The sequence below is a fragment of the Anarrhichthys ocellatus genome, unplaced genomic scaffold (assembly GCF_004355925.1).
Source record: "Anarrhichthys ocellatus isolate YVR2014 unplaced genomic scaffold, GSC_Weel_1.0 scaffold5, whole genome shotgun sequence".
In the NCBI taxonomy this organism is placed as follows: domain Eukaryota; kingdom Metazoa; phylum Chordata; class Actinopteri; order Perciformes; family Anarhichadidae; genus Anarrhichthys; species Anarrhichthys ocellatus.
Window position 1 is genome coordinate 10,967,395 of NW_022280035.1, and position 15,576 is coordinate 10,982,970.

At 41.9% G+C, this 15,576-nt stretch overlaps 2 protein-coding genes across 7 annotated transcripts; both read right to left on the reverse strand.

Annotated features, from left to right (window-relative positions):
* Nucleotides 1–6,973: 6,973 nt before the first annotated feature.
* On the reverse strand, nucleotides 6,974–12,216 carry ikzf4 (IKAROS family zinc finger 4). Of its 4 annotated transcripts, none has more exons than XM_031845783.1 (8): nucleotides 12,137–12,216; nucleotides 10,593–10,647; nucleotides 10,384–10,491; nucleotides 9,982–10,284; nucleotides 9,702–9,869; nucleotides 8,858–9,007; nucleotides 8,592–8,723; nucleotides 6,974–8,284 (listed from the first exon to the last, which is right to left on the reverse strand). In XM_031845783.1, exons 2-8 carry the CDS (start codon nucleotides 10,630–10,632, stop codon nucleotides 7,464–7,466), a joined length of 1,722 nt encoding a protein of 573 aa, XP_031701643.1. In that variant the 5' UTR covers nucleotides 10,633–10,647; nucleotides 12,137–12,216; the 3' UTR covers nucleotides 6,974–7,463. The 4 variants fall into 4 exon arrangements, with proteins under 4 accessions (XP_031701643.1, XP_031701642.1, XP_031701644.1 ...); XM_031845782.1 differs by having other exon boundaries at nucleotides 12,100–12,186; XM_031845784.1 differs by lacking the exon at nucleotides 12,137–12,216 and adding an exon at nucleotides 10,789–11,166.
* Nucleotides 12,217–12,945: 729 nt separating this feature from the next.
* dnajc22 (DnaJ (Hsp40) homolog, subfamily C, member 22) lies at nucleotides 12,946–15,348 on the reverse strand. Of its 3 annotated transcripts, none has more exons than XM_031845787.1 (4): nucleotides 15,280–15,348; nucleotides 14,182–14,781; nucleotides 13,294–13,376; nucleotides 12,946–13,144 (listed from the first exon to the last, which is right to left on the reverse strand). In XM_031845787.1, the coding sequence occupies exons 2-4, from the start codon at nucleotides 14,726–14,728 to the stop codon at nucleotides 12,968–12,970; spliced, it is 807 nt and encodes a 268-aa protein (XP_031701647.1). In that variant the 5' UTR covers nucleotides 14,729–14,781; nucleotides 15,280–15,348; the 3' UTR covers nucleotides 12,946–12,967. The 3 variants fall into 3 exon arrangements, with proteins under 3 accessions (XP_031701647.1, XP_031701645.1, XP_031701646.1); XM_031845785.1 differs by having other exon boundaries at nucleotides 13,294–13,586; XM_031845786.1 differs by lacking the exon at nucleotides 15,280–15,348 and having other exon boundaries at nucleotides 13,294–13,586; nucleotides 14,182–14,913.
* Between the last annotated feature and the right edge of the window lie 228 nt (nucleotides 15,349–15,576).

Genomic DNA, 15,576 nt, shown 5'->3' on the forward strand with positions numbered 1-15,576 from the left:
CTGTGAATGGTTAACCTGGCAAGAGCAGACAAGAGACAACAAACAGATGAAGTGACATGTCAAAATCGGTTCCACAGGAATTAAGTGTTTTAGGTGGAAAACTGTGCGTCAGAGTGCGACTTTAGACCGCTGTATATTCTGGGGGAGATCATGTGCTAGCAAACACTGTTATTCCTCCTGTAAACAGAGCTGTAATGACAGGGAAAGACGTTGGGCAAAGGACAACCTACAGTAGAATATGTTTACAGACATCTGACAATGTATGGGTACAGCACGGCAACGTTCCAGCTCTGAGATCCACATGAAATATAAGCACAAACCGTGGTGGAATCTATGTGACACAGCATAAGCCTGCACATCATTTCACCTGTCAGCACGGATGAAGCCTGCATTTATTCAAATCAAAACAGACTAGTCAGTGATAAATGACAGCAATATGTGTCCAGCTATATTGAATGTCAACACTTTTCTTCATCCAAATGGATCTCAAACTGTCAAAATGTGCGATGTTTTTCAACAGTGGTATCTTACTGTTGTATTTGCGTAGATGTGAGATAATGAAATATGACTAACCACAGCAAGTCAGAATTACTGTTTCTGCACTTAACCAATAAAGATGAGTCTGATGTTTTACTGTCGGTTGGCCCACCTTGATATCATCTGGACCACAACATGCTGTCTTTGAGTCAATAAACAGCACAGAGAAATGTCTGAAGGCATGGGGCCATTATCTCTCAACTAGTAATACTGCTGGAAACAAAGGGAGAAATGCTCAGTTTTTGGTTTTAATTACAAGCTGTGTTTTACAGCGACAGTGGGCGAGGGCTCAGCACTGACACAGCAGTAGAGGAATGTTTATTTGCTGCAGTTTAGGAGCTGAGTGGCTTGCAGGAACTATGACACATTCCTGTGTCACTGCCTATCCTGCTCGCAGACACACTACAGCATTCGCACTGGCGCCCCATGTGTAGGTTCATGGCTGCACACAACTATTCCCTCCTAACGCGTCCTGCACACATCCACAAAATGTGCCATCTTTGGAATCTGTAAGCATGCCCAAACCACATGCTCATTCCTGGTTTGGGCATGCTTAATTTGACATGACTTACTGGGCCTAATACTTCCCCTGTGTGTCACGGTGAACGTGTGTGGCAGTTGTACAACAGTGACTTGAAGATGAATTATTTACACCTTACTTCAGCATTATGGTGATCCCTGCCCACAGAGTGTGCGAGCGTACAAGCATGTGTGTGTGTGCTGATATTCGTGTATGCGCTCACTTGCATGTCTGCTGCACACACCTCTCCATCTTTCCTTCTGCAGGCCAATCCATTATCCCCAGCATCTGGCAGCCAAAGCCTGTAAAGAAGACGTTTCTCTTGGCAACAGTTTTTTTAAAGGCAGTGACACAGGGGACAGCCAACCACAGGAGCCACACATCTTCCAATCTACATGCATACTGAGAACTGCTTGCATAACAGAACCACCCCAATTTCTCTCTCTCTCTCAAAACACACACAAGTTCTTTCTCCATGTTGCACACACACTCACACACGATACTACTCCCACCCGCCCATGTCTCTCTGCAATATACTCACCCACGCTTTGAGGGCTAATCGCTTCCAGAGCCAGAGCTGTCCTACAAACTGTGCCAGCAGGCTTTCAGTACATTTTGCACCCTAAAAAGTTCCTTCTGGCCCCTAAATGAACATTATGCGAGTGTAATACATTAGCTGGGTGAGCTACACTGCAGAAGTGCTGTGATTTGATGTACAAATGTGGTAGATTTAGTGACGTTAAATGTTGCATTTTGCTGACATGGGCAATGTCCAAAGTGCGAGTTAAATTGTGAAAATTGCTCTGTCCTCATTTGGGATGCTACTACAATCAACAAATACTGAAAAGACACTTAACCCACATTGCCTTGCAGAGGAGATTACTGAAAGATGAATTGCACCCTGAGCTTACCTAAATGTGTCCTTGGTTGACACTCAGCGGCTTAAAAATAAACACATTCTTTCTATAATTGAAATGGCACAATAAATGGATTGATTAATATCACATGCATATTGCAGCCCATGCAGGGTACAGCTGCAGTGAGCAGCTTCTTTGAAACGGAAACAAGTTGGGAGACATATTTGTTTTCCTCGGCTGTTAGTCATCAACTTTTCTGGCATCTGGATCATCTAAAAGACAAATGGATGTATTAGCTTCATGGAATAATTGTCCTGATTTTGATAGGCTACCAGCTACACATTTATCTAGCAGCCAGAAGATTTCCTCTGAAAATCCCTTAATTCGCTTTTTGGAAAATAGATGAATTAGGTGGTTTATGGAGAACTGTGGGGAGTAGGGGGAGATGCAAGTCAAGTGAGTTGCACACTGTTTTGTCCACACATTAGTCCAGGTATAACTCCAGGGGTCCGGGGATTTCTTTAAAGGTCTCCATCCTTGTTCATAGAGGACTTCTGTCTTCCTGGAGAAGGAATGATAAGGATTGGAGATATTTGTGTTAATGAGTTATATCTGAGGGAAGGACGCTTCTCACAAACACACCTCAGTAAGTCATGGTGCAAGGATATTAACCCACAACTTTGAGACAACAATGCTAACTAATGAGCCAATATACCTTTTTCCTTACACCAAAGAGAGTTGTTGTCCATCGTTTCAAAATGAGTACATTTAAGGTTTTATAAAATATATAAAATGTGACTGTTAAACACATTCTACATATCAGCCTGAATTTCAGTTTCCCAAACCACAGTAGTCTCCCAACTAACCTTCATGTGTATTGTGAGGAAACATGCAGCAAGAACCTGCACTAAGTACAAGCTAAACACGTTCGAGAGAGTCGTTGTGTGTTGTATTACTGTGCAGTTACTTGTCATCATCACAGTGCTGCCTGCCATCAGATCAAGTCAGCGTTGAGGAGAAGTTCTGACTTGTATATGATCAACGGCCGCCATCTAGTGGAATAAACGACGAATTACACACTTTAAATTGGCTTATTCAAAGTAAACAAATTAATGGATATGTTTTTTACACAATGTAAAACTGTAATGACTTTGTTTCATGGTCGACAATGTGCAGCTGTGTTTAGTGTACGTTCATGTATCCAAAACGAGCTTACACGACAACAGCAAAACAGAGAGAACAGCCATGGAACGAGGTGGGCGGTGGGCGTCATGTTCAGCTGAGTTTAGTGCCCGTAAACCCATCATCAACAGCTCGTCACGAGGGACATGGCGGATGCTGCCACCGTGTGTGACATCACTGTGGCTGCGTGTCACTCTACAGCAGACCTCAGTGGAAGGTAGATGAGTAAAATGAAATTCATCCTGCCTTGTGTTGGTTGTGGAACATCACCCCAGCAAGGCCACTTGATGTCACACTGCGACAGTGCATCAAACAAGATGTCACAGAAACATGTTGTCGTTGACTCTTTTTATTCATGGTAACCTGTACTAATGATGATCAGAAATGAAGATTAAAAAAACAAAAATGATTACCTGTCTGAGGTTAAGAGATAAAAGGGCTATACTTTATACCTAGAATTACAAAACACAGTTTTTACACTATTACCAACCTTTTTTCTAAAACATATTATATTTATTTTATAAGTCTTTTGAGCAGCCACTTGTTTCAAATGACAGTATTCTGAGACTTACCTTTAGGGCTACAATCAACAATTATTTCCATAATGTATCATCCAGCAATAATTTCTTTGATTAAAGAATTAATTGAATGGTGAAACGTGCCCATCATACTTTCAAAGAGCCGATGGTGCAACTTCAGAATGCTTGTTTTGTTCGACAAGCAACCCAAAACCCAATATATATTCCATTTACAATGATATAGAAGAGCAGCACTGACGTGCTCAAACAAGCAGACATAAATGAACAGCTGTGGCTGCATCAAAAAGACTGAATAAATGCTTTGAAAACAAATACCTTTATGCTTGTAGAACAGATATTGTGTATTAGTGAGTATAGTGTGTTGTAAATTGGGTAAAACATGCAAAAGCAAACAAATAAAAGTATCTATCAGAGGACCATGCCTTCTGAAAGCTTCCTGTTGAAGTCAGGGAGGCAATTCTTTGTAACTATAAATTCACAACTAAAACTCACACAGGGATTGCGAGCAGATTATTTTCTCAGAATTGTAAAAGCTGCACATAGGCACGTTTCTCAAGTTGTGCAAAATCCTCAGACTAGCTCTAATGGTTAAAATCTTGGGTACGTTGAATTGTTTCACAGCAGACGTCTTTCATCTTATGAAAATGCAAACAGTTTTTAAAGGCACTGAAGCGGTAAATTGGGTGGCGACATAAATGTGGTATTCGAGTGAGCTGTTTCTTTTGTTTATTTATTTTTTTTATCTCATGACGGTTGTACTTAGAAGTGGTTTTGAATTGCACCCGCAGTCAAGGGTTAGACAATTGTCTGTCAAATGTTAAACACATCGTAGAACTTCATGCATGTCTTGTCTTCATCAGGGTGGTGATGAGTGGATCGACTTTGTCAAGTGTGTCGTCAAAGTAAGAAAGAATAATCTGTGTACATACTGTATATGTGGCTTTTACATGTTGTGATTTGTATTTCTGAATGTTGTCATTCACTGGAGGGGTGGTTATATTTATGCACTTTTTAAATTGCACCTGGAATTTATATGTAGGAGCAGCCAAAAATGATTTTCCACTGCAGAGGAAAAAAAGGTCAAAACCCACCTGAAACAGAAAACAAGTCTGCTAAAATGTCATGTGAATATAAAGTTTAGCCTTATTCACTGCTTACCCATACCTCTGAAGGTTTAACATTCAATATACAGTGCAAGAATAGGAAATACTTTTTTTTAGATATATTACAGTTACACTTTATATATGTATATACAGTATATATATATATTTGACTTTTTAAATTAAGGTTTACAATATGTGTCTTCTGTGACAATTAACTAATTTTAAATGTGTATTGATGTAAAAATGTAAAAACAAGGACAATTACCTAAAGTTAAAGTTGAACATTTCTAGACAAAATATATGATGAGGCTTCAATTACAATATCCAAAACACATACAGTAAAGTGTACCTTTGTAGATGTGTTATACTGTTGAAATTATGCATGCACGTTTTGTCACATGAAATAACATGAAATAACACTGGAATATATGTAGGTAGTAATGTAATATCTAATATAAACATTTTTCTTATTATTAACTAAAAATACCATACAGATTACAGGCAGCTACCCAATTCTTTACATCCTAAAATCTGTCATGGACTGATGGATACAGCTGTATACATTTAAATAGTATTTTTGTTGTAGTAGTAAGCACATTAGTGTTCGATCAGTATATCAATAGAGTAATGTCCTGGGAGGCTTTGCAAAGCCTGTAAGACGTGGAATTCAAAATGAGTGATCTTTGTGAAATAAATACTTCAATATCTAATCTGCTTGTTTTTTTGTATTTTCACATAAGAGACAGAAACGGAGTGAGAAACTCTTCTGTGTACTTTGATTGTAAAATAAGCACAAAGATGTGGATGCCGTCATAGTCGAACGAGAGAAAATCACTTTTACAATAAACTCAACTTTATTGACAGTAAAAAGTTTCAAGAATATCGAGGGGCACGCATCTGTAACTGCAAGAACATCTTGAAAAGCAACATGACTTGTTGAAATAATGAGGCAGTTGTACATCTTTAACTTTGAGGTAAAGTGTTTTGTCATGTTACATCATTCACAAAATATTGTATAACATTTAAAAGTCTACACAAGGAGACAAAAACCCATGCCTCATTTTCACTTCTTGAAATTACTTCACATTTCAAAAATAATTCACAATTCAGGGAAAAGCAGAAAATGACAAGCACACATGCTATATTCCATTCACACACATTTCTCCACTTATCAAACCAAGTGCATTTTTAGATTCCTTTTTTCTCAAACAGTTTCAAGTATATTTTTTGCCTGCGATCAATCAAAATGAAGTTAAACTATGAAGCAGCAAACCCACAATAACAAGTAAGAATACTGAGTTTGTTCTCATTCATGTTCCCAATATTAACATTGTCAGATAACTCACCATACTGTAGCAATAAGGTATTTGGGTGCTATAAAGAAGCAGGAGGTAACATTTCATGGACTTGAGGAATATGCTGGATAAGATTTGGAATATAGCTGATTAAATACACCAAGGCTGAAACAAACAACACTAAATAGATAAGCACAAGTGATAACTGAACAGATCGAAACTGATTTGTTAATTCATTTTTAAATAAATGTTTTTTAATTCACCTACTTTATGCAAATTGTTCAAATTCTCAGCCTCAACTGCTGAGTGCAAAACGGCAAAATAATTGTTTTTAGTTGAACTGATATTCGATTCTCCGTCACACATTGCAGCAGACTTCAATGTAGACCGCAGAACCAGTGCAACGCTTTCTGTTGAAGGCCGGCTCCGTTAAAAATACACTGGTGTTGCAAATTAGATGATAATTTGTTGTGAGTATCATGTGATTTATCAGTGCAGTAGAACAATCACAGGGGGGGAAATGGTAAAGCCATCAAGTGCTTCGGCAAAGAAGTTCATATATAAGCAGGGAACCAAAAAGTGCAATCCCGTATAGGTATAGCACCCTGGGCCATCTCAGTCAGACTGTTACTGTACACTACATGGCTCGTGGTCTGATCTGCACCAGTATGCTAAGGCTCACTTTAAAATCCAAAAAAACTATTTAACATCTGAGCCCTAAAGACCCTGAACGTTTTCAGTTCATTTCCCTCATAGTTTCACTTTGTCCTGATAGTCTCACTGTGCAGCTGCAAATATTCTCTCTTCTGAGGTGACTTCACACGTGCTGTAAACAATGTATTCCTACAGCAGCGTACTACTGTAGGAGTTAAGGCAATCCATTACTGTGCTTTGTCTGTGACAAAAGCTTCTCCCAAACCCAGAGGTACAAAGCTCTCAGTGCATATTAAGCATACCTGACACACGACACAAAGTACCCACCTCAACCACAAAAACAAAGCTCTTAGTGCATACTAAGCATACCAAATAGAATTCTTAAAATGTACATGCCATGCTTACCTTAACTGCCTGTGCACAACCTTTCAAAAGTGCTGACTAAATCACTTAGCAAAAGATGGCTAGTTTGATTTTTGAGCACCAGTTCCCCTACAGTTTTTTTTTAAGTTAAGAGGAAATCCCCAAAGAAGGCACTTTTGAAGCAAAACCAGTAGTTTTGCCGGATGATTTTATAAGGGATTGCAATCAATCATAGAATGCAATTTGCCTCCACTAAACTTTAAATGGTGCAATAAATGTTCTCACTGTAAAACCACAAATCCTTTTATTTACGCTAGGGATTTAAAGCAACTGATCTGGTGCAGAACAAACGGGAGCCTACAACTTTAGAGGGCGACAGCCACCTCTCCTCATCCGACCACTATCCCCTCTCCTCAGCCCACCTGATGCTCTCCGCGGCTGATGTGAGAAGAGAACTCATAGCGGTCCTGGCTGCGGTGGCCACAGATGTTGCACTCGAAGGGTTGGCGGAAGCCGTGGCAACCCATGTGGATGGTGAACATGACATGGTCCAGGAAGAGGATGCGACAGTGCCGGCAGTGGAAAGAGCGCACAGGCCGGCCATCCCTGTCTAACACCTGCACAATCTCCCGGGAAGAAAGGGGTGCGACAGGGCTCCTCTTTGCTATGGTGGTGGGCACAGGACACGCTCTCTCCCACTCTGGGTCCAAGTCTTTGGCCTGCCTGGGGCTGGAAGTGGAATGGCTGCGGGGCAGTGCTGGGGTTTGGTAGTGGAGGTGGTGGTTGTTGGAGGTATTTGTCGGGGCTGTAGCCCTTGTGCTCTGCTCTTCTGCTGTGCTCTCTGCGTCTGTAGAGTCGGGGCAGCCGTTGGGCGAGGTGATGTGTCTACGGGCTGGGCGCTGGTCATCGCGGCCTTCACCTGCCTGCTGCCCTGCCAGGCCAAGGGTCACTGCTGCCAGCCCGCTGCCACCATGGGCTCGGAGGCCCTGAGGAGTCAAGTTGCTGTTGACGGAGCCGATAACCGTGCGTATCTCCGTCAGGAAGGCAGGATGGAGCTGAGACAGTGCAGGCGGCTCATGGTTCTCCCTTTTACCCCTGCTGCCTTGGAGACGTGGACTGGCCAACCCAGCAGAGTCCCCAGCAGGCCGAGAGCTCGTGAGGTCCGCCTCCTTCTCAGAGCCAGAGGACAATTCGTAAGGTGCTTCAGGTAGGGCGAGGTGTATGTGCTTTTCACCTATAAAAAGGAATATCAGTGATGCAATGATTAAGATTTACTTCTCCATTTTCATGGAGCAACATGGACCAGGTGTCTCCAAACTGGTAACGGCAAGTTGACTCTTGACTGACTGCACTGCAGGACAGCTGATAATATTCGACAAAGATCAAACTCTTATTAATTCTGTGCTTTTTCAAGCTAAAGATATAACATTGTGTAATTTTAATTTAAAAAATACAACATGTATTTGTAAAAGGTTATACATATATTTCTAAACTCTTACTAAATATGAATAACATGGATTGTCTTATTAAAATGAACTAACCCAAAAACTTCTGTGGTGTTGATCTCTTGCGCTTGGTGATGCTCATAGCCAGTCTATCCACAAGCTGGATTTTTTCATTGGCTGGCTGGAGCGAAGGTTTTGTAATTGTCTCCATATTTACCGACTCTTCACCTGCAAACAAAAGGCTCCTCGTCATCAATACACTAACTAACTCATCATGTGTGTGAATATGTTTAACTTGCTTTATTCAATCTATTTGCATTTACAATCATGAAGAAACTTTTTCGTGTGGTGTGATATGTTACCCTGTGCTGTCTGTGCAATGGCTGCTGTCTGGTCCAGACTCTTCAAATAACTGTGGCAGCGCTCTAGATGTTCCTCCAGTGTGCTCTGTTGTTTATAGCTGCGACTACAGTAGCTGCACTTGAAAGGTTTTCCCACCGTTGGAGAAGAAGCTGCAATTCAGAGAAAAAATACAGAACTGATAGATGGACAAAATTTCACCCGAGACGATGGATACTGTTGATCAAATGTAATCCGCTGATAAATATTGTGTAAACGACTACAGTGGTGTTGCTTATTAAAATATTTTTGGAAAGGGGATTTTTCAACTTATTATTGGCTAGGTTTGAGAGAATGGATTTCCCCATCGATTCCTGATATTGTTCTATATTGCTCGGCAATGACGACAGAAAACGCCTAACCCTTTACCGCAGCGCTTCTTCTTAATAAGCCGTCAGCAAGACTGACATCAATTCGCTGAAATCAAAAATTGCAAGAATCCTTTCTTCGAAAATGAACCTCTGCGACCCGTGGAGATCCATCAAGACCTACTGTTGAAAGTGCCAGCAGGGTTTCCTGTTTTTCACAAAATGTTAAATGTCATATTTTGTCATGTGTTTTACAGTACATTCTGGTCTACCTATTTCCTCTGAGCTTCACAGAAGGGGGCCGTTCTAATGAATCCCCACTTCTACCGCTTACCGTTGTTTAATGCATTATACCTCATCACAATAAGGAATAATGTTATGGAGCAACTGCATTCATCATGTTCAATAACTGATTAGGTACATTTATGAAAAATCTCTTCATGGCCTATGTTTGATGTGTTAGGTACTGTTGTATTGCACTTAAAGCTCACTTATTTACCTGCATGTGTGCGTAGATGTCCAGCCAGGGCATCTCTCCGGCGACAAGCGTAGTTGCAAACGGGACATTTGAAAGGCTTCTCTCCCGAATGCAACTTGATGTGCCGCAATAAGTTCCCTTTCTGGGTGAACGAAGCTCCACACTGGTTACACTGGAACGGCCTCTCGCCTATGAACACATGGATGGACAGAGCATTTTAGAAGTAATCATTTCAAGTATTGCCTTTATTTAATGACATTTAGGGTAATATTCTGTCACTGCCTTGCTGGCTTGTTCCCACCTGTGTGGCTACGCTTGTGCACCATCAGCACATTGGGCCCGATGCAGATCATGCCGCACACCTCACACTGGAGCTTCCCATTGGGCAGGCGGAGAGGTCCTGGCGAAGCAGAGTTTGGACTGGCCATCTCGTTATAAAGGCTCCCTCTGTCTCTTCCGGCCCCAGCGTACTCTGTGCTCCCTTCCTCCATGGGGTCCCCTCTGTCATCCCTCCTGCCATCGTCGCTCACAGCCTCTCTGTTGTCTGGCTGTGGAGCACCTGGTGACTCATCATCGCTGCACAGCTCAACCTTGATGGAGTTCGCTGTGTGGAGAGAGGGTGAGGGGGAAATACATAATGTTAATGAAGAATTTCTGCCATGTGTCCATATGGCAACATTAAAACAAAGGAATAATAACTGACCACTAAGGGAGCGGTGTGGTGAGGACTGCTGACTGTTTGGGGATCTTGCCGAAGGGCCCTGCAACCCGCTATAAAAATCATGTTCCGTTGATGACTCTCCTCCATTACCTGAGAAACAAATAGGCCCATGTTATTAAAGTAAGCGTTCAAGTTTGGAGACTATACACACACATGTATATAGTTTATCCCTTATATATATATAAACTTACCTTGTGCATATGAGCATCCATTGCAGTCATCAGCATTCATTCTCTCACCAGATGCCTACAGAAATATGATTTAAAAAAACATTGTCAATGTAACTTCTTCCATTTATTATTTTTGAGAAGATCCAATTTTCCAAATCTCAGTCACACGAAAATTGCATATAATATCTTTGTTACTAACCACATACAATATCCTTACCCGCTGTTTGTTGTTACAAGAATAGGAAAACAGATGGCTTGTCAGTGTCTCATCGTCAGTTCACTGTAAAAAACTAATTTAGTAAACTTTCTGCCCTCCTATGAGAGGCTTGACATTTATAGAAAGCTAATGACTGGAGGAGGAGTTGAAACTACTGGGGGTGGACAAAGTAACTGGAACACCTTACACTAATGACGTAAGCTCAACGAAATTAAATATTAAGATAAGATTTAGCATTTGAGCAGCACAAGAAGACGGCCAGAGAGGTACAGAGCAAAATAATACAGATATATACTATATACAGATTTTTTGAAGTTAGAAAGCTATAGTACAGTATACCTAACCCTAACCAGACTGCATATGTAGGCCATATATACCGTAGCTACTGTAGCCTATATATACATATATATATATATATATATATATATATATATGTACCTATGTATACATATACATACATATGAGATTGTTTTGAGATTCAGGGGTTATATTGACTTGCTGACGTTATTTTATTATATGTTCCTTCTCATTTTTTCTGAACAAGTATGGAGACTATACCCCTATTTCCAACAAGATTTCCAGACAGAGAACATGTTGATTTTATGTGACCAGACTCAAGGTGAGGCTCTATTTTATTTAATGTTGGAAGGAAAAAAAAAGAGAGAGAGAAAGAGACAAAAATAGCCAGATGTACAATGCTGCACCTTTTGCTCAAATGGATGGCAACAACAATGGACAGAGGAGACTATGGAGCGAGCAGGGGGGCGGAGACAACGAAGCGCAGGGGAAATTAATATCCTGGCATTGGCCGTGCATGGGGAGCAACAGGCGCTGATGCAGCCGGGAGACGCGCCAGTCACACCAGGGCACGGCTATTAAAAAAAAATAAAAAATAGAAAGGGGGGGGGGGACGCGCACCAGCACCGACCCTTGCCTAACAATCCTCTCTGGATTGTGCAGTAAAACATATTGCGTTACATTTTACAAATAACTACCATGCTTCTCCTCCGTGTACGCGCGGCTACTTGTTCTATAGCTGCTCGGTGGATTTGGTCTGTTATGACACCAGTCGGCTCATGGACGGTTCGAGACAGTGGCGAGACACACACGGGCAATGTGTTGCAGGAGTTGCCCCAGTCTAAATTGTCCGCATGAACGCTGCTGTCATCCGACATGGAGCACGTCAAACTGTCCTCACAATGTTTCTCATGAGCCGTTGCTATGGCACCCGACCACACGACAAATGGCATTCACCACCAACTCCTCAAAAACATGCCGTTACTTCACATTAAAACCGACGGATGGTCTTACCGAGAGCCGCGGTGAAGTCCGCAAGCCTCCTCCTTACCTGGCGACCGATCGGTGTTTTCCTTTTTTAATTGTCTGGATGGCTGTTTGTTTTCCCAGGCGACGACAGCATCTCCGGGATTTTTTTTTTTTTTTTTTTTTTTTTTTTACCTGGGAATCCCAAACAACTTCCGGGCCCATGCTGGGATACAGACCGAATAACTGTACAACAGAACTCCTGATTCAATGATTGTCGAATGCATCGATGCGTGTCAGCTCCGGTCACAGGTGGTAGAAATGTGATGAAACGTACGCCAGAAGAAGAACTAATATACACAACACTGGTATATGCTGCTGCGCATTGATATATGTTTGAAGAAATACTAGCTTTAAGGTGGCCAGTATAGCACGCCTGCTACATTTAGTACAATTATTTATTGAGAGTTCAGACACGTGTCTGTTTATGATCAAGGCCTCTTCCGGAAATGCTGGAGAATGGAGGAGGCGGGTAATATCATACATTTGCGTCTACCTTTATTACATGATTATTACATACTTTAATAATTAATTTCAGTAATTATGTTGTGAAATAATAAGATATGTACTCGGTGTTTTTAATTAAGGGTTTAAAAGCAAGCAAGCAAACACACAGTAAATAACCAAAATTGCTGTGATCAAATAGTTGAAGGTGAAAATACACCTATAGCACCACAAGGTGGCAGCAACGGACTGTTGGTGACCACCTCTGTGAAGTAACCAATCAGACAGCTGTGAGATGCTGCGTGAGTCTCTGTGCATGCTCTTGATTTATGTTCCATGAACAATAATAAAAATGCCATCAGGGGTCTCACTGTTCCCTCGCGACTATTCAGGCCAGAGGAATGAAGCGCAACTATGTGAATCGACGAGGTTTGTGCCGTTGTAGAAGGACCTCATAAGCCTCATGGATCTTGATGAACATGGCCTCAGCTTCCTTGCTGGGGTTGTGGTCTGGATGCCATGTCTTGGCCAGCCCCCTATAGCTGTGAGTTATGTCTTCAAGAGAGGCCTCTGCATCCAATGAAAATACCTGCAACACAAATATATCCTGATAAACAGTGTGAAGGCTATGACAATGCCAGAGAAATGACTGTTCAGACTGATGCACAGTTAACACCTTGAGGTAAAACTACCCTAACCTGTCACTTATATAGCCTTTCCAGTTATGAGCTTGCTCACCTTCAGTGCCTCTTTTTCTTTCTCGGTATACTCTTTGAGCAGTATTTCCAGCACCTTCTTCCAAGCGTCATCATAGTAACCCCCTCCAGTAAGAACACACAAGAGCCGATACGGCATTAAAAGAATGTACTCAAACACATTTTTGAGCCAAGGCAGGAACCAGAAAAAATCCAGCAGTGCTGATACACAGTCAGACAGGTAATACATTGTGGCTGTGGTGTTGTGGAAAATACAGTAACCTAGTGGAGCAGAGAAGGCCAGCCAGGCTAGACCGAGCCTGCAAAGCCTTGGACCTGGATAAAAGACAGAAATAAATGGATTTTCAGTGAGCCTTGGAGATTTAGAGAGAAGCAGTGTTATCATGATGTATAAGGCAGTCTGTCACGGCCAGGCCGGGCCTCCTGTTTCCCCCTGTGTTTCCCTCTGTGTTTCCCTCCTCCCCTGTGTCTCTTGTTTTTCCCCTGTCTGTCTCTGTGTGTGTGTGTGTGGTGTGGGCACACAGCATTATATCTACCCCAACTTTCCATCTACTCATTGCCAGATCGTTATTGCAACCACAGTGGTAGTTAGTCGTGCTTGGCCGCTCAGCAATTATGAATTCTGAGTTCATTCTTGCCTGTACTCACCCTGTCTCTCCAGGATCATCCTCTCTGGTTCCCCAGTCTGCCTGCCTCGCCAGCTCATTCCCCCAACCTGCCACGCTCACACCCGGCTCTGTCTGCTCTCCGCTGCTCCATCTCAACCTCTTGTCATTCACATCACCCTCTATATCCCTGCAATAAACCTTTCACTTTGTTTTACTCCCTTTGTCTGTGTCTGCGTTTGGGTCCAAACCTACAGACCGCCACAAAGTCAGATGGTATTGTTATATTTGTGAGATCATCTTACCTAGTTCCGGTGTGCAGCCAGGTGTCCGTGGAGCTTTGACCCTGCGGTACTGCGCAGCAGTGACACTGGCAGCCAGGCTTATAGGGAGAGGCGATAAGCTGCTGCCATAGAATATTGGTGAGGTTATGAGACAAGTAGTCAATGTTTTTTGTAGATCAGAAGTCTGCTGGCCAATACAGGACACCAGATGCACCCCTGCACCCACACATAAAGGCAGGATGATCAAGTAGAAAAAACTGAGGTAGTTCAGTGCAATCAGAGCCACTGTGCCAAAGTAGATCCCAACGCACACCTGTCCAACAAATCTGACAGGGCCTACAGGTGGAGGCCCCACGGTGGGAGGTGCTTTTCTCTCCTCTGCATCTCGATTGGCCTCACCGACATATGCAGGAATACGTAGGACCTCTCTGGCCCAGCCAAACCCAAATCCTCCCAGAGTTAGCATCCATAACAGAGCATGGTTGTCTCTTCCTAAATATAAATGGTGAAGGCCCAAAGGCCCAGCGACTGCCCACAAGGCATAGGCTACCATGACACTTTTAACCATGGCTCTGCCTCAGTGCTCCCTGTTCAGGTGAATTAGTCATCCCTCATGAGTACCTGCAATTAAGTAACAGAAGAGTTTAGTCTTAACGTCTCTCGTTCTTTTATTTTTATTTTTTACCAATTTTACATCATGCTTTTGATCACACAACATATTTTAAATCCAAGTCAGTTTTATACATTTTGGCATGTTTTCTCTATGTGTGCTGCTGCGTCTTGGCAAAGGGATTTTTAATCTCTGCGATCCACTTCCCTGGTTTAATAATATATTATGTAAGAGGGATTTATCCTAGCTTGTATTGTCATTTTAAGTCAATCCAAAACATAGCAGGCTGTAACTGTCGATGTTATTACGTGTGCTTTTTGAGAGAAAACATATCACATGTTGGACAAAAAGTCCGAAATTGAGCTGGTAGTTCCCAACATTTCTCTATAGGACAATCCATAGCTAATCTAACAGCTAAAGCAGACTGACTGTTCAGTGTTTTAACTTGTTATACTTTTAATACATGTAAGACCTTTTCTTTTTTAACTAATAAAAGTAAGGTTACTCACTGAGCCCATTTTAAATCCTCATCCCGATAAATCCTTTCCTTTCCTTTCCGTAGTTGAAATTGTTGCGTGTTGTTGCAACAGTTGGACTTTGGATCATGACAATCAAATTACGCTGCGGCTTCATCGACATTTAGTTTAAACATCTGAACTGGTAAGATGAGGAAGGGACATTTGTGAGAGATAAGGCACTGATTTATATGCTTTAAAGAATGCCTTAAGTCGTCTGTAAACATCTTAAAGAATAATGCATGGCAAACACAAAGCTACACAGAGTAAGAGCAATAAACACAAATTTAA

Excerpts from the sequence above, each read along its gene's own strand:
- dnajc22 (XM_031845785.1), bottom strand. The coding sequence starts at position 14,728 with ATGGTTAAAAGTGTCATGGTAGCCTATGCCTTGTGGGCAGTCGCTGGG. Across the intron at positions 13,587-14,181 it reads TGGCTGCACACCGGAACTAG|GTCCAAGGCTTTGCAGGCTC; the intron begins GTAAGATGATCT and ends TCTTTTATCCAG. Across the intron at positions 13,145-13,293 it reads AAGAAAAAGAGGCACTGAAG|GTATTTTCATTGGATGCAGA; the intron begins GTGAGCAAGCTC and ends TTTGTGTTGCAG.
- ikzf4 (XM_031845783.1), bottom strand. The coding sequence starts at position 10,632 with ATGAATGCTGATGACTGCAATGGATGCTCATATGCACAAG. Across the intron at positions 9,870-9,981 it reads GCACAAGCGTAGCCACACAG|GCGAGAGGCCGTTCCAGTGT; the intron begins GTGGGAACAAGC and ends ATGTGTTCATAG. Across the intron at positions 8,285-8,591 it reads AACACCACAGAAGTTTTTGG|GTGAAAAGCACATACACCTC; the intron begins GTTAGTTCATTT and ends TCCTTTTTATAG.